The 23,998-nt window shown below is 41.9% G+C and overlaps 1 protein-coding gene across 1 annotated transcript in view; it reads right to left on the reverse strand.

Annotated features, from left to right (window-relative positions):
- TTC12 (tetratricopeptide repeat domain 12) overlaps positions 1-10,359 on the reverse strand; it is a 46,763-nt gene extending 36,404 nt beyond the window's left edge. The window contains exons 1-4 of the mRNA XM_081281193.1: positions 10,335-10,359; positions 8,795-8,867; positions 994-1,157; positions 408-429 (exon numbers count right to left, since the gene is read on the reverse strand). Of these exons, the coding sequence (XP_081137319.1) occupies positions 408-429; positions 994-1,157; positions 8,795-8,852 (244 nt within the window). The 5' untranslated portion in view covers positions 8,853-8,867; positions 10,335-10,359. The remainder of the gene's footprint in view (positions 1-407; positions 430-993; positions 1,158-8,794; positions 8,868-10,334) is intronic.
- Between the last annotated feature and the right edge of the window lie 13,639 nt (positions 10,360-23,998).

Here is a 23,998-nt window from a genome sequence, read left to right on the forward strand (position 1 = left end):
GATGTATTATTATACATGATGGCTATGACTATGCTTCAAATTTGAATTATGTCTTTTAAAAGATTTTTTTCTTTGAAGAGAGACATTTTTTTTTTTTTTGGTTCCATTTAGCATAATGAGCTGTGGAGCTGAGCAAGACAGAAAATATCTGAATTCCCTAAGAGTAAATTGGATGATGTATAATAACTGAAGTCAGTTTACAGAAGACTGGTCAGGAGAAAATACAGAAAAGCGTCTGAGTACTTTTCCCTCTGACCACTAGTACCAGAATTGTGTGATCAGTGGATTTTATTCACTGGTTGTTTGTAAGCCTCGAAGCTATAATTTAAAGGTCTAGAAGTTATAGTCAATAAAAAAAAAGATCCTAAACAAATAATACTCATTGGGAAAAGAGATGCTGTCCTTACCTGGGCTTAATTCATCTGCATTCTGTAAGACACAGGCGTTCATAAAAACAAAGAAACAAATTTCAAAAACCACTCTCTGATTTATAGGTATACAAACCAAGAAGGCAAATCGATTACAAATGAGGAGACAAGTCATTTCCTTTAACCACTAATATGGAAAGGTCCAAAATTTAGGGAGCTTGCTTTAAATTAGGAGATCTGGTTGTGGGTGTAGTTGTTATGGGGTTGAGTTTGGAAAAGCAAGGGTATCCAGGTTAAGGGACGCCATCTGTGGCTGCATGAGTTCGAAATATGAATTAGTAGAATTTATTACTTTAACAGTACAGCTTAAATATGGGATACATGCTCAGGGAGTAGAGGCCAAACTCTCATTACAACAAACCCAAAAGTTGTTTATAGATGACCCAGAAAGATCAAGGGGGCAAAAAAATCAAGAGTTTATACTTCCTTGTAGAAAATGAATCTGGTAAATCTAAGAAAAGAGAGAGTATTTCAGCTTCACCAGATAGCTTGAAATTAAATGACTGCCTCAATGCAGGTCTTCCTGCTGTACCTACTTATATAAGACTGAAATAGAAAAAGAAACCTCTGCAGGGGCTTGTGGAGGACTGATCGTCGTCTTGTTCAAGGTGGTCTTGCACCCGTCCTCCTCTTGTTGTTCCTCCAGGAGCAGTAGTCTCTTTTCTGTCTCAAGGACAGCTTTCTGTTGAACAACCGGGTCATCAGAATTCATCTCTTGAATTAAAGTGGCTAGAGGAGAAATCAGATGTGAATCAATCAAAAGAGGTCTTCAAAAGGAAAGACTCCATTCATTAGAAGGACAGTGTATAAAATTAATGGGGGAGAACTTAAAGAAGGAAAATAAGGCAATGGGAAACAAAACAGAGCAATTAGAACCAATATGAAACAATTCAGAACAGGATTTGTTTTGCATGGAAAAAGCTACAAAAGAATTTAACTTTGGGCTTCAAGGAATAGTTTTAAGCCATTAGTCAATTCAACAATAATTTTTGGAGAGCTTATTCAGAGTTAGATATTATGCTGAATGCTGCAGATAACAATGATAAATAAAAATATCCTGTTTTAAAAGAGCTAATTATCTTGTGTGGGAGTAAGGTACAGGCATCTCTGAGATCACAAAATAATCTTCATAGTACTGCCTCCAAACTCAGATTCCACAGTCCGCCCCTTGGCAGCCATCCTGCCCTCCCATCTCACATAAGCCACACAAAGTTCCAACTCTAGATGAATCCCAGGATCCACCTTTCTCAGCCTTTATTCGGGATGCTGGGTACTTACAGAGAAAGAAAGATGCCTGGGAGAACTGGTCTCAACTCCACTGGACCTTCAGTGATGGCCATCAATCCTACTAGCAAGGCATTCTACTATCCCCAAGGACTTTCAAGCTTTTTGCAATTAAAACATCACTATCCCAAACAGATGATCCTATTAATTTATTCAGAGAGGGAAGGGCTGACATCAATAACTTTCAACAACTTCCTGTCATCAAAACTATAAAACTGTCTACATCTACATCCATCCATTCTTCCTACCACAAGGAAAAGGTGTCCCTCCTCCCGAGTGAGGTTTATCACTCTTCTTGTGCTCAGGATCCCATCATACGGATCCCATTCCATCCTGTTTAACATAAACAGGAACCTTGCATCACCAATTAATTATTCCATCTCGGCAATATTTCCAACCCAGTCAATCAGCTTCCCCCTAAAGATGTTTACACACTTTAACTCCCCCAACTCCCCTGTCTCCTCTGTACATGAATAATTTCTTAAAGGTACTTTCTCATTACCATTTCTTCATTTCCCACTAACTCTCCAAGGAAAGTTGCTTCAAATTTTAGTTGTAAAATACTTTAAATATTCATAAAATGAGGTACTTTTTTCCATACCATCTATCAGCTCATATATATACTTTCTCCAGCATGTTTTACTGTCTAATATTTGTACCATTGAGTTTTTGCTGTATAACAGACCATCCTGAAATTTATTGACTGAAAAACACCATTTGTCTAGCTTTATTTAGTTTCCAATTCTCTGGGTCAGTCATTTGAATTGGATTTAGCTGCTAGTTCTCCGAGTTTCAGCTGGGCTCACGTTTCAGTTATCAGTCATCTAAGTTGCTCTGCTTGGGAAAGTTGTCTGGCTTTGGCTGGAGCAATAGGAACATTTAGGGAAAGGGTATCTCATCCCAGCAGGGGTAGCCAAGAAAGCAAGCCCCAATGTTTGTGCTTTTAGGTTTCTATTTGTGTTATGTTTGTAAACATCAGTTTAGCTAAACAAGTCACATGGCCAATCCAGGACTCCACCCTTGATAGGAAGAAGGGAATTCATGACCATTTTCCCAATCCAAAGAGGATCTGATATGTGTGTGTTTATACTTTTTAATAAACAACTTTATAGAATGTGCATTCTTCTGCTACCTACTTTACCTCTTAATATGCTTTAGAGATTTGTTCTTGGTGCATTTGGCTCCAGATAATTCACTTTAATCATTGTATGCACCATACTTGATCCCCTCTTATTAACAGATATCCAGGTTATTTTTTGCTACAGCAAATAAATACAGCATACCTGTATGCATAACATTACCTTGTGCACATGTTATATATTAAGATATAGCTACACCAATTTTTATTCCTGCAGCAATGTACAAAAAAGTCTTCCCATTCCTCCACATTTTTGTCAAAGCTTGCTAATATCAAACATTCACATTGTTGCCACTCTGGTGGATGAGAAAGGTATCTCATTAATTTGCATTTTGCTGAATATGACTGGGATTAAGTCTCTTATTGATTTGCAGACCATTTGGACAGCTTCTTCTGTGAAGTATGTTCCTATCTTTGGCCAATTTTTTACTGGTCATTTGTCCCTTTTGCAAATCTTTATATGATTCCTTGATATATTCTAAACTGGTTACATGGATTTGTAAACATTTTCTCCTTTAGTATGAACTGTGTTTTCTTTTGTTTGTTTGAAACTTTGTCAAAGAGATTTCCTTTTAATTTTAATGTTATATACACCAATCTTTTGTGATTTATGCCTTTTGTGCCATTAAAGTTACAAATGTGGTCTCTTCTTTCTAAAGGGCTTATTTTTCCCGTTAATGTTTGTGATCCACCTGGAGTTGATTTCTGTGTAACATGGGAGCATCTGTGGAGGCTCCTGTTCTCTCCACTGATTGTGTCTTGTCCTTGTCAGCCTGCTGTCAATCTGCTCTAGGCTCTTCATTCCTTTCCACTGGACTGCTTGTTTTTCCAACCCTAAACCTCCATGCTATAATTACTGTAGTTTTATAATAATCTTGAATTGTGGCTAGGAAGAGTTCTCCCTCCTTTTTGTCCTATAGAAATTTCTTAATTTTTCTTGATCTTTATTCTTCCATATGAACTTTGGAACCACCTTATTGAATTTTAGCACAAACCACTTTAGGGATGTTGTTCTCAATTGTATTGACTAGATGAAATAATTTGAGAACTGATATCTTTACCAAATGGATCTTCCCATTCATGATTTTAAAAAGTCTCCATTTATATGGATATTATTTTGTTTTTTACTTAAATTTTTTATTAACTAAACTCCACATTTTATTCTAATTTCATTGGTTTCTCTTTACTGTCTTTTTCAGTCCCAGGATCTCATTCACATACCATACTACATTCAGTCATTCAGCTTCTAGGGGCCATCACAATTTCTCAAACTTTCCTTGTTCTTGATGACCTTGATAGTTTCAGAAGTGGTAGCCAGGCATTTTGTAGAGTGTCATCAATTTGGGCTTATCTGACATGTTTCTCACGGTTAGTCTAGGATTACAGTTGTGGGAAGGAAGACCAAAGCACACCATATCAAGGGTACATGCTATTAACATGATTTATCATGTTAACCTGGATTACTTAATACTGTTTGCTTATCAGCTCTTTTCCATTGTAAAGTTATTTTTCCATATTCCTTGTCAGACTGTGTTCTTTAGAAGCAAGCCACTTAATGTATCTCATTTGTATGTATGAGGTGGGAAGTCTTGCTCCACCTCATTAAAGAAGGAGATCTACATAAATTTTTTGGAATTCATCAGAATGAGAGATTTGTCTTACTTATTTATTTATTCAATTATATATATCAGTATGAACTCATCGAATTTATTTTATACTTTATATGATAACCAAATACAATGTTGATTTTGTTACTCAAATTGTTCCAGCTTTTACCACCGGGATCTGTTTCAATTAAATTTTGTGATTTTCTCCACAGAGACCTTGCATATATTTTGATAGTTTTATTTTGGAATTAGAACTAAAGTTTTGCTTGAAATCAAAAATTTTAAAATAGAACTAGTATATGATCCAGAAATCTTATTTTTGGAAATGTATCCAAAAGAATTAAAATTAGTATGTTGGGAATCTACATTCCATATTCATTGCTGTATCATTCCCAGTAGTCAAGACACAGAATCACTCCAACTGTCCACCAACAGATAAACAGAAAATGTGAAGTGTAGGTCTGTGTATACTATTAAGCCTTAAAAAGGAAGAATCCTGTGATTTGGGACAACATGGTTAGAGCTGAGATCACAATGTTAAAGGAAGTAAGCAGACACAGAAAGTCAAGAACTGTATGATCTTACTTATATGTGGGATCTAAAAAAGTTGAATTCAGAAGCAGAGTAAAATGGTGTTGGGTTGGGGATGTGGCTCAAGCGGTAGCGCGCTCGCCTGGCACGTGCAGGGTGCTGGGTTCGATCCTCCGCACCACATAAAAATAAAATAAAGATTTTAAAAAATGGTGTTTATCAGAGGCTGGGGGTGGAAAGAACAGGAAGATATTGGTCAAATGGTACAAAATTTCAGTCAGACAGGAGAATGTTCTGCAGCTCTACCATTCAGCATGCCTACTATGGTTGACAACAATATACTATGTATCCTAAAACTGCTAAGGGGATAGTTCTTTGGTGCTCTCACCAAGAAAAAATGGTAAGTATATGAAGTGATGAATAGGTTAAATTAGCTTGCCTTAATCACTTTACAACATATGCATATATCAAAAAAGGGGTGGGAGGGGAAGGGAGGTTAGAAATGATGGTGGAATGAGATGAACATCATTACCCTAAGTACATGTATGAAAACACGAATGGTTCAAATATACTTTGTGTGCAACCAGAGATATGAAAAATTGTGCTCTCTATGTGTAATATGAATTGTAATGCATTCTGCTGTCATATATAACAAATTAGAATTAAAAAATTTAAAAAAACACCATGCTGTACATCATAAATATAAATAATTTTGTTATTTAATCCTTATATAAAACTGAAAAAAAAAGTATGGCCTTGGCTTTAAAGTCTTTTTGTCTGATATTAATATTCAGCATCTATTTTGAATAGCACTTTCCAATTCTCAAGGTTTAACTTTTCTGTGTCCTTAAGTTCAGACATGCCTCTCCCAGGCTCAGAAGAAAAAAGAGCCAATTGTTCTCTGAACATCTTTCCTAAGAGATCTTACTCATCAAACCTAATATGTCCATCTTCTTTCCTCATAAGTCTGTTCAAATGCCCCTATCTCGGCAAATAGCCCAGTCTCCACCTGCCATTCAACTCTCTGAACTCACCTTTGAGTCTTCGTTCTCCCTCACCCCCACTGCCATTGGACGCCAAAGCTTGTTTGAATATAACTTCTAAATATGTCTCAAATTTGTCTATTATGTCCATTCCTACTGCCATCACTCCCAGCGCAGCCACTATCTCTTCTCCCTGCAGTAACTGTAATGGCCTCCTCACATCTCTCGTATGTTTCCTTCTCCACTCCCGTCCACATTCCACACCATGGTTGAAGAGCATTTTCTAAGGCATAAATCTGATCATGCTTCAGTTCTAAGCAACCCCTTTAAAGGCTGCCCATTGCTTTTGGTAAACACAAATTCCTTATAACAGCTTCCAAGTTCTTCCTTATCTGGCTTCTCCTCACTCAGATGGGACCTTTCTCTCCCTACTCTCTTCTCTCTAGTCACATGGGGCTTTCCATTCCTTCCCTTTCTAAGAAGCACCATACTCTGTCTGCAGCGCCCAGCTTCCCTACCTTCTTATTTCCCATCTGGAAGACTCTCATCCTCTCCCCAAAGGCCAACTCCTACTTGTTCTTCAGTTATTTCACTTCTTCAGGCAAACCTTATTTTACCACTGCTTTGGACTGAACTGTATCTTCCTCCCCATGCCCCCCCCAAAAAAAAAAAAAATTATGATGAGGCCCTAAATCCGGATGTAACTATATTTGGACAAAGGGCCTTAAAGATGTGATTCAATTAGGTTAAAAGGTAGGACCATTATCCAATATGACTGTTGTCGTTGTAAGAACATGCACAAAGAGATGACTATGCAAATCCCAGCAAGTAAAGGCTGTCCACAAGCCAAAGAAAGAGGACTCAGGAGAGACCAACCTGCTAACATTTTGTTCTTGGAGTTCCAGTTTCCAGAACAGTGAAAAAATAATAATAATTCTGTTGTATAAGCCATGCTGTCTGTGTACTTTGTTACAACAGCCCTAGAAAACTAACATGATCCCCCAAACTGGGATCCTCTCTCTTGTACTTTGCATGTCTTTCTTTGTGTCATATATCATCTCAAAATTTCTTACTGTTTTTCTCACTGAACTATAGATATAAAAAAGGGAAAATAATTATTTTACTATACCCTATAGTGTTTAGCAATACTCAACATAGTGGAAGCCCAAGAAATAAATGTATAGAATCTATACTTGTAGCTCTATGTTTAAATTTGTTCTAAATGAAATAAAATGAGAAATTCAGTTTATCAGTCATATTAGCCACATTTCAGATCTTCACTAGTCACATGTGGCTAGTTTGTTTACCACAGTGGAAAGCGCAGATTATCAAATATTTCTATCATTACAGAAAGTTCTAGTGGATGACACTAGTATATATGATTCCCGAATGAATTCTCAGTACAAATAAAAGTTAAGACAGGTAAAAAAGGAAGGGAAAGCAGAGGAAATGCTGCTGCTTAAGTGTGAGGTAGGAAGAGATGAGAGAGGTAAGAACAAGGTCATGTGAGGACTGAGGTCCTGATGGGAGTTTGGAATTTATTTTGACTGCAAAGGAATCCAAGCAGAGAAGTGTCTGGCCACATTTGCATTTTAGATATATTACTCTGTGGGAAGTACAAAGCTGATGGCAGAAACAACAATTAGGGGGTTGTTGAAAGTCTGCTGAGAGGAATGGCACAAAGAGAGGGCTGGAGAGGATGGTGCTGGGCAGAGAAACTAAAGGTCAAGGCTGATTGGAGGTGAGTGGAGAGGGTTAGATTTCTAGGGGGAGGGGGAGTTAAGAAAGGCAGTGTTTATTGGGAAGGAAGAGAGCAGAGGATAAAAGGGATGATGATTCAATTCTGGACACACTAAGGCTGGGGTATTTTGGAGACACAGTGGATGTGGCAGTTGACCATAGAAGCTGAGGCTCTGAAAAGAAGCCTGGGTAGCAATTTAGATGCAGGAGTCACCAGCAAGCAGGTGGAGTTAAATCCATGTGAAGAGGCAGGTGAGCAGTGGGCCAGGGCCAGAACTCATGGACCAGCAGTGTTCAAGGATGAGCAGAGGAGTGGTCCATGAGGACATAAAGAACATACCAGTATGTATCAGTTTGAGATTACCCAAACTACTTTAAAAACATTTTATTCTTTGTACCCATACAATCCACTGGAAGCAGCACTTTATAGTATTTCTATTTACTACGTCAGGTTGTTTTCTTGTTGGCTTGTTTGTTTCTAGCATGGAACAAGTTCCCTGAAATCTCAAGAGGAGCTGTCTGGCTTAGAATCTTGAATGCAACGTGTGGGATCAGAGTACACTTTTTTTGAGGTCCCTTCTTCAAGTTGCAGAAGGGTCTTCTTGCCAAGAGGGGAAGAGAAGAGGATAATGATCATAAGTCATCCAGGTCCTTTGATGGACTCTGAGGGAAAGCCTTTCATTTTGCATCTGCAGCTCAAGAGCAGAAATGGCTCTACTCTAAAACAGAAGGGCTCCCAGACTGATCAATGGTCTCCTTGAAGCGACAGCCAGGCTCACTGGTGATGAGAAAAGAGCAACTCCTCTTGACGAAAGGGAACAAAATATGGAGGAGAGCTATCAGCCTGAATTCTAATCAGAAGGTTAACAGCTTCTATGCTACCAATTAACAGCAGAAAATACCGCTTGAGGCTATAATATAAATTTCTCAATATTTTTTCTGTTTAACTTCAATTACATTTTTTTTCTTTAAATCATAAATCTGTCAGACAACCCAGGAACTAACATAGAGTAATCATTTCTCTTTAGCCACACCACCTCTCCAAAGCAAAATTTAATTTGTATATGATTTACTGTTACTTACTGATTTCATCCACATTTTTTAGAAATTTCTGCAAATCTTTCTCTTGATCATCAGCCATTGTAGACCAGAATCCCTAAGGGAGGCAGGATAAATGATGAAATTAATAAAACACTAAACAGAACTGTCAGGTTTATTAGCATTCTAAAACCAAGAGCCAAATGATTATTGTTTAGGACATATTTGTGTTTATAAATAAATGTCATGAATAACAGCAGGGTGATCCATTTCACTCTGACTGCTGTTTAAGTCCAAGGGATACTCATTTGTGACAATACTTCAGAAAGCTGCCAGCTCCCTTTGCTAGAAAAACTGCTCTGCAAATAATTACTCTAAAGCCAACAGCAACCACTGTGATTCAGGGACCTGGGGAAAAGGAGATCAGGAGAGCAGGTAATAGGATACCAGGGATAGAGGGCACTAATCCCTGCTTTTGGTCAGAAAAGACCCAGAGTCAGAAGCTTGGACCTAGTGGTGTAACAGGTAACCAGAGATGGGACAATGTGCATTTCAATGTCCACACTTAATGATTCTGTTTTTTTCCCGGGAGTGAAGCTTTTTTTCGGGAGTGAATCCTTGCCTGCAGGATTCAAACCTGATGCCACATTGCACCAGCATCTCTTCTCAAATCCTCTCCAAGGTACTTTGGATTTGCTACCTCACCTTTGGTTTTGAGTGGGAAGGCAGCACGGTGTGCTCAGTGGTAACCAAAGGTTCATCTGCACACCTATAAAGATCATCTGAAGCTTGCAGATTCCTCAGAATTAGCCACAGAGATTTTCAGTCAGTAAACCTGGAATAGGGCCCAGGACTGTATACTTTAAATACAGTCCAGGTAGTTAATTTTGTTTCACAGGTTTAGTGCGGTAGTAGTGTAAGAAACCTACAATTGCAAATTAGAACTTTGCAAGGAACAAGCTGTGTTATTTGCTCTGAGTCCAAGTCCTTATCTCCACAAGTTACAAGTTGTATAATCCTGGCTAATGCCACAACTCCTCAGAGCCTCAGAGTCCTCCTCTGTGCTACAGAAACGGTAATATAAATCTGGGGGTCATCTTAGGGATTAGTATAGCACCAGATGCACAATGGGTGACAAGTGTGAGGCCCTTATCTGTTCTTCCCAGCTCAAATATTTAACTCTTTCAGAACAGAGGAAGTGCGACGTGAATTAACATGCCCAAGGTAAAAGGTCAGAAGACAGGCTGGGCACCTCGTGCACCATCCAACCCCTCGGCTCCCACGCAAGGATCCAAAGACGCACGCTGTCTGGCCCTTTCCACCTTCCCCAGGATGAGCACAGGGCGACGCTAAAAGCGTTGCGCGCTCCTGCATCAACCAACTGGGCCTGCGCTCCCGCGCTCGCGTCCCGTTGCCTGGCAACCGTTCCCCAGCGTTCACCGACGCTGTGCCCTCCACTTAGCTCCCAGCCGCGGCGGTTGCTGTCTCAGCCACTGAGGCCCCATCTGGCTGCCTCCACTCAGCTCTGAGAGCCAAGCCAGCCCAGGTGCCAGGAGAGACCCCGAGCCCACCCCACTGCACTGACCTGCGGCGCCCAGAGTTGGACAGGAAATGGCGGTTACTGGCGGATATGGACTGTCCTCGACGGCGGCGAGGAGTGGCCAGGGGCGGGGTCAAGGGCGGGGCTTGGACCAGCGCTCAACTTCCTAGCCGGCTGCCCAGTTCAAAGCCAAGTTGGGGGCTCGGTGAAGGAAACTCTCGCGCGAGTAGGAGAAAGGAGCAAAGGGCTAGTCTTTTCTAAAGTGGCGCCAGGTCCTCGCCTTGTTTCCTTATGAGGACAGGGGTCTCAATCCCATTGGTTGACCCACAGGGTTAAAGTCTACAGTGTTCTTGGGAGAGACTTGTCTTGGGTATGAATGAATTTTGTTTATTGATAAATGTATGGGGTTGTGGCTCAGTGGTAAAGCATTTGCCTCACACATGTGAGATACTGGGTTTCGATCCTGGACACCATATGACCTTCAGACAGTTGTGTAATCTCTTTGATCCTCAGTTTTTTCATCTATAAAATGGAGAAATGACACTTTCTCATAAGGTTTATAGCTAAAGAGCCTGGAGCCTTATGCTGAAGAATTAGTGGTAGTGAACATCCAGGGAATCATAGGCTTAAGGTAGAAAGAGATAATGGACACATTCATTCACACTCTGAATACATGCACATACATTCCAGAGTGTATTGTTGAAACAAAAGTTCAACATATAAGGTTACTATGGTAGAAAAGCAGGTTTGGGGGAAATTTAGGTTTGATGCTTAGAATCACTTGGGACTTCCTGACAAAATTGTGGATACTTTACAAAAATCAGTTTGATAGGGATTAGGAGTCTGTAGGGTAGAAGTTGCTAGGACAGAGGGGCTCAGACATGGTTGGTTAGATCCGATCCAACACTGGTCCCAAGCAAGACTGGCTTATAGCCTGGGTTCCATAGCATGCATACCTGAACACTATGGAGATCAGAAGGACTTTTTGAAGTCTGGCAAAGCATTTGTACACATGCAGTCCAGCTGGAGTAGCTCCCAATGGTATATGGCATGAAGGGCCGAGGTATTCTTTTTTGACTACACAATGGTCTTTAGCACATCAGCTGCAGCTGGAGATAATGGGACCTGGTTATCCACAGCACAGTTACAGAAGTGCTCCAAGAGACCAATGTGCCTCTTAAGAAGTAACAGAGTGGCAGTGCCTGCCAGGAACAAAGTCATTGGTAAGCACTGGTCAGATATACTCTGGGTAATCCCAGAAAAATACCGGATACTTAGAGCATGTGGAAATTGATGGAGACAAGAACCAGTGACATTTTGGTTATTAGTATTTATAGTAATCCATCAGGCTTGTGAGGCTTTGAGTGCACAAAAGCATAGTCTCCAACTTCAAGGTGTTTCTTGTCACTATGGAGCTGATAGTTCCAAACCACTTTCTTCCTTTTTTGCTGCTCTTTACATCAAACTCTTTACCTGGGTTCCAGAGGGACCAGCCCACTCTGATTATACCATACAACCTATTCAGCCATAATCATTCATCAAATGTGGATGTCTACAGTACGTCAGATTCAGTGGAAGTTCTATAGGGTGCACTTGACAAAATTCATCACATACTGAGTGGTTAAGAGCAGGGACTTTGGAACCAGTCTGCTTGGGTTCAAATCTCAGCTGTCAACTTATTAACATTTGTTTAAACTTTTTTTTTTTTTTTGACAGTGCTGGGGATTGAATTTAGGGTCTCACAGCATGTTAGGCAAGCACTTTACCAATAAGCCACATCCCAAGCCCTCTTAACATTTATTTAAAATGTTAAATATATGCCATGTGCCTTTGACTGTTCCAGGTAGTAGATGGGTTTTTTTGCTTCTCTTTTACTGTACTACTACTACTACCACTACTAGTCATGTGACCTTTGTTAAGTTCTTTAATCTCTGTGCCTTTGTTTCTCTACCTGTAAAATGGGGTTGTTATAACCATCTCATAGGATTGTTGTGAGAGATACAAGAATTAATACAGGTAATGTGCTTAGAACACCCCCAGAGCATTATCAAAACCCAGTAAACATTACTATCACTACTACTACTAAGGTTAGTATGCAGTAGACTGGTGCCTCTGAATCTTGGTTGTGCATAGGACTTGTCTGGGGATCTTGTTAACATGCAGTCTGAGTCTACAGGCCTGGGGACTGAGATTCTGCAGTGATAGCCCTCTGTGGACTGTGGGCCACGCTGAGGAGCAAGTGCAGAGAGTTTGTTACAAGTTGGGAAAGTGGTAGAACACAAGTGGTACCTAGTCACCAGAATTATCAACAAACAATCATTTAAATTCTCATTGTGATTAGCATTATAAGAGGAGTGGAAAGTGAAAGTAGCAAAGAATGTTAGGAAAGTTTATTCTGAAACCTTGGAAGTCTTTGATGATGCCTGGAGAGGTGAGTGGGCTCTGGGCAGTCCAAGAGGAGATAGAAGCAGCGAGAACAGCATAGGCAGTCAGGAGGGAGCCTGGCATGGACAAGGAACCCACAGAGGCCGTTGCTCAAGAAGTTAAGAGACAAGTGATGCAAGCCAAAGCAGGACCAGGTCAGGCAGTCCAAGGCCAGCAAGGCAACTCCATGATCATGAGAACCCAGCTCCTAGCCTGTGGCTTTCTATCCTCTACATTCAGCCCCAAATGGCTGGTCTAGCTCTTACCATTGTGTCCACATTCCAACCAGCAGGAAAAGGAAAATCACACAAAAAAGAAAACCCTCTTCTAGCATACTTCCCAGAAGTAGTACCACCAGTTTCATTTATAACTAATGGCCACAACTTAGTCATGCATAAGAAAAACTGGAGAACACAGTTTATTCTAGGTACCTTGTGCCTTGCTAAAAGTGGATGGATCTGAACAAGAGGAGAAAAAATATTAAAGGACAATTATCAGTTTACTCAACCTCTGTACTTGGATAACTCACAGGCATTTGGAACTGAATATGGTAAATCTGAAATCATCTTTTCCCAAACCTGGTTCTCCTTTTTCCAAGGCTGCCCATGGCAGTAAGGATAAAGACCCAAAACCTTCATGTGGATTTCAGAGGCCCTCACAGGTCCAGGGGGCTCACAGTCCAAAGAGGAAGACAGATGTACCAATGAGTTACTGCAGAACTTTGCCAGGAGGGCGGAAATGGCCCAGTGCCTAGGGAAGGGAGAGGAAATAGTGTTGGGCAAGGCCCCTTAGGAAGAGGAATTTTCATGGTTAACATGGAGGCTGGGAGAGAGGGGAGGGTGCCAGGCAGAGGGGAGTTTGTAGACAGAAAATGTGATATGTGAGAAAACAGAAAAGTTTAAGGCAGACATGATGAGAGATGAACCAGAGATTGGGGGAGCAGCAGAAGTATCAAGGAGGGTCATCATAGGAAGGCTGATGCACCAGAATGTGACAAGACAAAAGGGATGACACGTGTTACGTGGACAGGAGGCATGCAAAAGAAGGGGCCAAAGTGTGTGCTCCTAGGTCCAGCTGGAATACCAGATCCCTGGGCCTGTGGCTTCTTCAAAGCCCCTTCCGTCTGATAACTTCTGTGTGAATCTCTATCCAATCCACACTCTACTTCAGACCCTGAACCCCATAGGAAACCAGATTATCAGTTTCTTAAAAGTAGAGATTTTACTTTATTTTGTCTTTGTATGTTTAGCTCTTGGCACTTAGTTGGGATTAAATAAAGATATGTTGAAAAGTGAGTTAATCTCCTGCTGTGCTTGGAGGAAGGCTCAAGTATAAGTTATTCTAGATGGAAAAGGAATAAGAGTGTTGGCAGTTTCTCTGTCTCAAGCTTCCCAGGGTAGTCCATCTTGGAGGAAAAGCACTGTTACAATCACAAAATACTTTTAGGGATAAATCTTGCACTTTATAGATCACTTAAAAATGTAGAAAGTTCTAGTAAATCTAGGACAGTGATGAAGCTGTCCACAAAGAATCTAATTTTCCTTATCAAATCTTAGGGAGGCTTAAAATCTTAGGGAGGAAGGGAGGAAGCAAAAGGAGTTCAGCCCTGTCTCTTTCTGCCCTTTTTCAGTTACATGGTAAGATCTCTGTGGCCTTGTGACTTGCAACAAAGTGAAGGGGGCAGGAGCCTTTAAGACCAGAGTCTGACTTAGCCTATGTGTCCCTTCCTGCTGACCAGAAGATGGTGGAGGCCTCAGTCTCTGAGAAAGGATACGTGAAGTGTTGGGAATGCTTTCATGGATGTGTAGAATGAGTGAGCAATGAACCTTTATTGTTATTATACGTAAAAATGTTGGGCTCATTTGTTACTGTAGCATAACACAGCCCATCATGTCTAATACTGCAGCCCATCATGTCTAATACTGCCGCTCCGAACACCTGCCCTGATTCAGTTGCTACAATGATGAAATATCTAGTGACCTTGTTCATGAGTCTGTGTAGATTATGATCATTGTGATTTCCCTTTTAAGTGTCAATGTCTGTGTGTTTTCATCTATGTTCAAACATGTAGAGGGAAATGAACTTTTTAAGTGTTGATAACTTGTGTTTCAAATACATTTCTTCTAGGGAAACTTTAATCAATCATAATTTTACAACATCTACTTCCACCAAAGGCCATTGTGTGTACCTAAGTTTTGCTTTTTCTTTTTGTCCTCAATAAGAATTGGAGGACACTTGGTCATCTTCCACTGAATAATAACTCTGAGACATGTTGGTTATTATAAGCCATTTCTCTTACTCTGCTCTCTCTTTTGTAAACAATTCTAACTCTTTACTTTTTCTCATCAATGTATTTGATAAGCTAAGAAGAGGAATTTTAAAATTTTGTTTCCCCAAGAACAAATGCATGATGAATAAAGTTCCCCTATTTGTGCCAGTTGAGAGTATAGACAAGGTCCACCTGACTCTGGGAGCCAGATGACCAAGATGTCCCCTCAGACAGATACCCTCATTATGGCTTCCGGGACTGAAATTCAGTTGATAACTTTGGCTTCAAATCTTAGGGAGGGAGGGAGGGAGGGAACCAAAGGCGTTCAGCCCTGTCTCTTTCCACCCTAAAGAGAATTCAAAAATTATGTTTGATTCCCCTAAACATATGTCCTTTCATTAAAAAAAAAAGGTAGTTAAAATCCTTGCCTCTTAGACTCTCACCTTGCTCTTTCCATTCTCCCCTTATTGTACGTGAAGGAATAATTTCAAGACTAAGTCACACACAGTGAGTGAGTGTGTCTGTAGAGGGAAGAGTCTTCCTTCAGACTTCTGTGCCTTATTAATATCAGAATGATTATTAGCCATAGTCAGAGTAGCAGTCATGATAGTAACTAACTCTCACTGCACTACTGCATGCTAAGAATTACACTCAATCCTGTGCATGTGTTATTTGATGTAAATCTCCCAATAGCCCTTACAAGGTCTTATTCCCATTTCATGGACAAGAAAATGCAGCCAGGGAGGTTAAGTGACTTGTTAGAGGCTGAGCCAAGATATGAGCCCTGGTCTGTCCCCTTGAAGCTCATGCCACCCCAGCTCAGTGCACCACCTCCCATACACACCCTTCCTGGGAAAGCCCTGTTGCAAACACCTGAGGCCACTGGTCACCCAGGAGTCTCAGCCCTAGCTTGGCCCTGTTGATGCATAAACCTTGCACAGGATGCTGTGTGCTTCAAAGGCTGGTCCACCTTCCAGAAGTGATGGATACATCTTTCCTGTAGCATATCTCCCACTAACTCAAAATGGATCAGGGAGCTAGATATCAAATCAGAGACACTGCGTCTGATAGAAGAAAAAAGTTGGCTACGATCTACATATTGTGGGGTCGGGCTCCAAATTCCTTAATAGGACACCCATAGCCCAAGAGTTAACAAGAATAAACAAATGGGACTTACTTAAACTAAAAAGTTTTTTTCTCAGCAAGAGAAACAATAAAAGAGGTAAATAGAGAGCCTACATCCTGGGAACAAATTTTTACCCCCCACACCTCCGATAGAGCCCTAATATCCAGAATGTACAAAGAACTCAAAAAATTAAACAATAAGATAACAAATAACCCAATTAACAAATGGGCCAAGGACCTGAACAGACACTTCTCAGAGGAGGGCATACAATCAATCAACAAGTACATGAAAAAATGCTCACCATCTCTAGCAATCAGAGAAATGCAAATCAAAACCACCCTAAGATACCATCTCACTCCAGTAAGATTGGCAGCCATTATGAAGTCAAACAACAAGTGTTGGCAGGGATGTGGGGAAAAGGGTACACTTGTACACTGCTGGTGGGGCTGCAAAATGGTGAGGCCAATTTGGAAAGCAGTATGGAGTTTCCTGGGAAAGCTGGGAATGGATCCACCATTTGACCCAGCTATCGCACTTCTTGGACTATTCCCTGAGGACCTTAAAAAAGCGCTCTATAGGGATACGGCTGCATCAATGATTATAGCGGCACAATTCACAATAGCTAGACTGTGGAACCAATCTAGATGCCCCTCAATAGATGAATGGATAAAAAAAATGTGGCATTTATACACAATGGAGTATTATGCAGCACTAAGAAATGACAAAATCATAGAATTTGCAGGGAAATGGATGGCATTAGAGCAGATTATGCTAAGCGAAGCTAGCCAAGCCCTAAAAAACAAATGCCAAATGTCTGCTTTGATATAAAGAGAAAACTAAGAACAGAACAGGAAGGAAGAGCATGAGGAAAAGACTACAGTAAACAAAGACGAATGGGGGGAGAGAAACGGAGAGAGAAGGGAAGGCACATGGAAATAGTAGGAGACCTTCAATGATACATAAAATTATAAGAGGTTATGAGGGGCAAGGGGGAGGGAAAAAAAGGGAGAGAATTGAACAACAGCAGGGGAGGTAGAGAGGGAAGATGGGAGGGGAGGGGAGGGGAGGGGGGATAGTAGGGGATAGGAAAGGTAGCAGAATACAACAGTCACTAATATGGCATTATGTAAAAATGTGAATATGTAACAGATGTGATTCTGCAATCTGTATTTGGGGTGAAAATGGGAGTTCAAAACACAATTTGAGTCAAATGTATGAAAGATGATATATCATGAGCTATGTAATGCTTTAAATAATAATAAAAAGAAAGCAGGGTGAATCCAACCATCTCCATCTTTGGAGCCTTTCTGTGAATTGTGAGATTAATGTCTGAAAAGGAAGGGAAGTGGCTGCTTCAGTGTCATGTGCACACAGTGCCTCCCTGCTCTGCCTAGAGTGGAGCAGCACTGCCCCCGTGTGGACTGAATGGTTCTCCCTCTGCAGCCACCGGAGCAGGGAAAGTCCAGGATACTGTTAGCAGTCAGCTGTGCTTCAGTTAATGTTTGTAGAGCACCTACTAGGTGTACTTGGCAAGCCTCTTTCTATGGCTGCTACTGCTGCTGAGACTGCTTTTCTGGATAGTGAATTAAACAACATCAACAGTTTGGCCTCTAGAAATGTTTAACATTGACTCATCATTTACTGGGGTACTTATTCATCTAAGGGCGATGTATACTACTCAGAAATTATTGTAAAGACACAGTAGCTTTGTGCAGTAGGGATTTCCTTTCCTCCAATGTTTGGGAGACAAAAGGCATACAGGGAGGTTCAAGGCTCTACAGTTACTTACTGTCCTGATATGAGCCTCATCTTGATTGCTGGGAAAGTTTGTAGATAGTATATTTTTAACAAATACCTTTGCATCTTTTTATATCAGCAGTTTAATACTCTAATAAAAACATATCATAGAAATTTAGAAAATAGAGAAAAAAATAAAATCATCATGGTTGCTTTACCTGCACACCGCTATTAATATTTCGATGTATTGCCTTTCCAGACATTTCTATGCATATTTTTGCAATACCCTAATCATTGCAAAAATGATTTATTGGTATAGCACAATATCATCATCATAGGGTCTACTGACATATTTTGTCCCTGTCTCTTTCCTAGGGACTTTAAATGGATCTCATGATGCCACATCACAAGCTCAGAAGGTGGTGTTTTTATCCTCCTTTTAATAGAGAAGGCAGTTGGAGGCTCAGCGGGGATGCCTGCAGGTCTTGCCTCTCAAAGTCCATACCATTATTTTTGTCTGTACCTGCATTGTTTTTGATACTGTTATTTAATATCTGCATGACAATTCCTTTATTTGTGTACTCTGTGTCATTTGACTACTTGTTACCAATTTTAGATCTTTAGTTTCATTCAATATGTTTTGTTCCTGTAAATTTTGCTGCAATAAGTATCTTTAAGTATAACTTTTTATGTATGTTGGATTATTAAGGTAGCTTTTCATGAGTGAGCTTCTCAATTAAGATTTTGATCTTTATGGATGCTAATATTTCCAAATTGCTTCTTAATAGGTTTGCAAAAATTTGCATGACAGCCAATAGTGTGCATGGGTGCCATGTCCAATATCGTCACCAGCACTATTCTAATTTTTTTCAAATACAAAATGTGATAAATGGTTTGATAAATGCACCTGTGATACATGTATGGTTTTTGCATTCTGTTCATTGTCAGAGAAATTGAAATTCTGTCTAATTCTCTTTCCCTTTCTGGTACGTTCCAGCTCTTCTAGAACCACAGTGAAGAAGAGCCTCTTGTCTCATGTGACTCTTCCTTCCTCAATTCAATCTCCTTTTTCAGAGTCCTAAACACCTCTTCCATCCAGGATCCTTAACCTAGGGGTTTTTAATCTAGGACTGGGGACCCTCCCAAGGGTCTGTAGTTCAGTTGGTAGTCCTGTAGCAATGCAGTTCTTTGGTTTTGATCAACTTCCCCTAGTTACATAAGATATTAACATTACAGGAACCTAGGTGAAGGGTATACAGGAACTCTCTGTTCTAGCATTGGAACTTTTGTAAATCTAATATCATTCCAAATTAAAAGTCTGAAAGTAAACCCCAAACTTGCTGTTTTAAACAAGCCTCTTCTCCAAGTTTCTAGTTAATTCATTCATCCGTTCAACCTTTTAACAAACATATTAAGTAGCTCACTGGTGACCTGGGGAATGGACAAAGGTGTGAAGAGTCTTCAAGGAGTTTATAATATGATATTCTATGCAAACCTGCGAGAGCTGCCGTTGTGATGTAATCCCGTGAATGCTTCAGTGGAGATTTGCACAGTACACGACACAAGCATAGGAGAGGGGAGAGAGGAGTTTGCCTGGCACTGCGGCAGAGTGGAGAGGAAAGAAGAGGGTTCTGGGAAAAGTAGTTCTCCATGAACCAAACTGACAGCCCATTTTCATCACCTCACCTCCTGACACCCACTCTGAAGAAGCCACGTGGTCATGCTTTATCATGTCCTTCTCTTTAATTCTCTGAGAAGCTGCTGTGTTCTGAATTGTTTATTGGGGCATCACCACATTAACATTAGCTCAGGAGAACATGGTTTATGTCCGTTTTGGTGCCTCCTTTATCTCCAGCTCCTAAAACAGTGTCTTAGTTCAGCTGCTATGACCAAAACAAACAGAAGCTGTGTGGCTGATAATATAAGCAACAGAAATCTATTTCTCACAGTTCTGGAGGATGGAAGTCCATGATCAAGGCCCTGGCAGATGAGGACTTGCTTCTTGCTCCATAGATATCTGACTCCCCCTGCCTCCTCATATCGTGGACAGTAGGAGGGAGCTTCCCAGGGTCTCTTTAATAAAACCACTAAAAAGGGCTCCATACTCATGAACAAACCACAGCCTAAAGACTCTGCCCCATAACACATCACATTGGGGATTAGGAATTTTAGGACAAAGACATTCAGCCTCTAGCAAAATGGGGAGTAGTACCTGATATTGAATGAACGCTGCCTGCTACTTTGGCATTGACAGTTCATTTTTGGACCTATTATGACATTATTTTATTAAATAAGAATTAATACTATTCTTTTGGTTTCAAGTTTTAAAAAAAAACACTCAAATTGACCTCCGAATAGGGGAAGACTATTTATTCATAGAAATTGAAAAGTACAGATACTTTTCCAGCATGGCCAACCCTTGGGGCTACAGGGAAAGGTTTGTTGTGCTTTCTGTGTGTTGGTTAGAGTCCCAGACAGGCAACCTTTCCCCTTGGACTGGCACCTGGAAGCTCAAGACATAGGTTCAAATAGAGCTTCTTTCCTGATGGTAGTTTTGGTAAGTCCTAGCAGTGGATGGAACATTCCCAAAGAAAAATTAAAGTGCTGTTAAGAGAAGAAAGGAAAATAGATACCAGCTGTGTAGATACAGGTGTCCACTACAGATTTGCTGAGGGGTTTACGAGATGGCATTTTAAATTGTAAGGTACGGAGTAACAAGAATTAATATCATCATGTAATTATTCCTACTCCGTGAAAGCATTTTATACACTGTAGGGTGCCAGATCAGTGCTAGGTACCATTACCTCCTTTGGAGTTCAGCAGCTGTAGACAGCTCAATTCAGGAGCAATTCAGCAGAAGGAGGAGAGCTATTTCCTCAGGCCCCACAGGAGGCCTTTGCTTTCTGCCTGGGTGGTCAGGTTGGAAGAAAGGCCAGGTCTTTTTGTTATTCATAGGATGGCCACTTGGTGGCAGCCTTAGCCCATTTTGTGCTCTTCTGGGCCAGACCCCAGCCCAGGAGCCTGCCTCTTAGAGATCCCTCTTACACTTCCTGCCAGCGGGAGATTCCACTTGATCCTGGGTATGCGGGCACCTCACACATATGTAGATGTGTACGAAGGACTTGAGTGGGGTGTCAGGGTTACAGGGAAGTTTTACAAGTCTGGGGCATCTCTACCAGGAGTTCACAGGACTGCAAGAGGCTGGATGTGTATCTGGTGAACAGTCTGGGCGAGAGACTCCAGAGGACATTTGTCATGTTCTGACTGCCCAGCACTTGTGGAACATCCCTGCTCTTTTGCGCAGTTGATTATAGCTGGTTGATCAATTTCTTGACCCAGAGATGGCATTGCCTGGGGGGAGAGTGGGCAATTGTGCAGTACTGGTATGGACATTGCTTTTGGAAGCATGGCATGAGCCCTGTTTTCCAGGCTTGCCACAATTCTGTGACCACCCAGTAGCTTGTTTGGTTTAATCAGCCAGAATCCACTTTGGTTGCTTGCAGCTTAGAATCATGGCTAATATAAGTACTAATGCTGATGGATCCTATGTCAAATACTGAGCGTCTTTCAGTCTTAAGCAATTCTATGAGGGTGGATTTATAAATGAGGCAAACATGTTCAGTGGGGTACATTGCCCCTGGTCACACAGTTTGGAAAAGTACCAAAGTCAAGATTCCTATGCAAGGTGTGTTGCTCTCTGGAGCTTGTGATCATTCAAACAAGCTAGACTGAGTTCCATCAGGGCAGGGACACTATAATATTCATCAGAGTACCCCCATGATCCCACACAGTGCCAGCATATGGCAGGTGCTCAATAAATACTTAACCTTCAATGAATTAATGAGTAAGTGAAAATACCACACTGTTTTCTTGCAGTGTGTTGGGGCTTCTTTGGGAGTAAGCCTTGAGTAATATGGCAGGTGGGGGTTTCATGTGGAAAACTTCAGTTTTCTCTAAAGAGCCCCCCCTCTTACTCGGCATCCCATTTTCAGCTTGACCCAGCCCCTCTGAGCATTCTGACCTTTATTAACTACCATTCGGAACTTAGCCAACTGCCTCTCCTTGGAAGGTGAACTCGAGCAATTGTTATAGTTATGCGGGCAGTTTGCTCCACCGCCCCATCCAGTGCTCCCAGCTACAGTGGGAGTTCAAGTTCATTGCCATCTAAGGAATCTGGATCTAAACAAAGTCATCTGTTCTATGATGGGTTGGTCTCCCGACAAGCCATAAAGAGACCAACCCATAAAGAGTGGCTGCCCACCCTCTGTGTGTGTGAAATACTTTTCCTGTCATCGAGGCTCTCTTGAGTCTAGTTTATACTTGGTCCACTCCCTTTTCTCAATGATGGCCTGGTGAGACAGCAACTTAAGTCTGCATTTTGCCCTTGCCGCCCTACCACCTTGCTCCACAGTAGGGTCTGACCAGGACAGGCCAGGGAGGTGGTTTGCACATTCCTCACTGTGAATACCTTAGACAAGGTTCAAATCCTGGCTCTGTTTCTTACTAGCTGCGTGACCTTGGATGTATGACCTAACCTTTCTGTGCTGCAGTTTTCTCCTCTATAAAATGGGGTTAATACTAGTGCTTACCACTTGAATTGTTCTAAGGACCAAATGAGTAAATGTTTTTAAAGTGCTGAAGCAGTCCCAGATGTAGTGTTATAGAAGTGTTATATAAAAATCAAACTGTCAATGTCAATACCACAAGTATTTTTGAGTGTCTACACTGCATCGCCACTCATATTGCATTTAGAGCCAATTGAAATCCCATAGCCCTTTTGGTTTTTCTATTTAAAATACACTCTGCTGCTGAGCCCCCTCCCTGCCAGGAGTAGCTTTGGATTTTCAAGTTACATCTGCCCCTGTAATATGACACCATTTCAGCTTCCCTTTCCTCAAATGGCCCATTTGGGAGGCGAGCTCTGCCTTTGGTGTGCATGGTGAAGGGCACTGTGCCTCTGCACGTGTGCAGCTCATGTCCAGACTCCAGGGTGTGTCAGCAGCACTTCTTGTTGTCTGTGTGGGGCTCCAGAGCCTCCAGAAAAAGCATTTCCCCAGCTGTTGGCTGGACGGGGTCAGGACCTCAGCCAGGTGTCTCCAAAGCTGAGACATTCCCCAGCTGTCTGTCTGCTTGCGTTTCCCTGCGTGCCATCCAGGCTCACCTCCAATAGAATCTCGTCCCCCCAGACCTGGAGCATCAGGATCTCTGGGACTGAGTCCAGGAATGTGCAATTTAAACAAATGCCTTAGGAGACTCATGGGGCTGGTGTAGGGGACCGTGGAGGAGTGTGGCCTAGGGCATCTGGGGAGGAAAGCTGCCACTATCTTCAAGCCTGGGCCGTGGGGTTCAGAGCTGGCTGTCCGTGAGCATCCCTGTCCTTGTCTCAGAAGACTCACTTTCTTTCCTCCGTCAGCATGAGGACACATGGCAAGGGGGTGGCAGGATTTGTGAGTTAGATCCCCAGGCTCCACACTGTGACTATCTTGGGAAGACTCAACAACCGTCAGCCTGAGAGATGGGCCCAGCTTTGTCCCTCACATTCTCTGCCCACTTCCCAAGGGACTCTAGATGACCATCATCAGGAGAAGTAGCTGACAGAGGGACCCTGTGGCTTATCTTGTTCTCAGCTGGAGTTGACAGCCACTCTTCCTGGCTCCCTGCTCCCTGCTGTCCCTGACCACTGACACCAAGACCTGGCGACTGGCAGACCCTTCCTGGCCACACCCAGTCTCTTGTTTGTCCTTTTCCAGCCTCCCAGCCTAGAGAGGTCCCCCTTAGAGAGCAACTCCAAGGAAGGAGTCCCCAGCTTTGCTTGGTCAACCTTGTCGCTCTGATAACCTTGGCTTTGAAACCGACACAGGTTGACTCATCAGACGCTCCTACCTTCCAGGGTCCCCTCACCTAAATATTCCTAGCTCTGCCCTCATCAGAGATGAGCCGCTTGCTGGCTGGTCATGTTCATTAGCCTGGGGCAGGAAGGAAGTGGTGATCCCTGACCAGGAGCTGTAGCAGAAAGAGTCCCTCTCCAGCCACATGTGAGTCCTGAGATCCGACCTCATTCCTTCCCCAGGTGTGGATTTCCTCCAGTGTCGGAGTCCAGCTCCAACAGGGGGTCTCAGGTGACGAACGGATGGTGAGGAGTCGGCGAAAGGG

This window comes from Spermophilus citellus, assembly GCF_964194105.1.
Source record: "Spermophilus citellus genome assembly, chromosome: 2".
In the NCBI taxonomy this organism is placed as follows: Eukaryota; Metazoa; Chordata; class Mammalia; order Rodentia; family Sciuridae; genus Spermophilus; species Spermophilus citellus.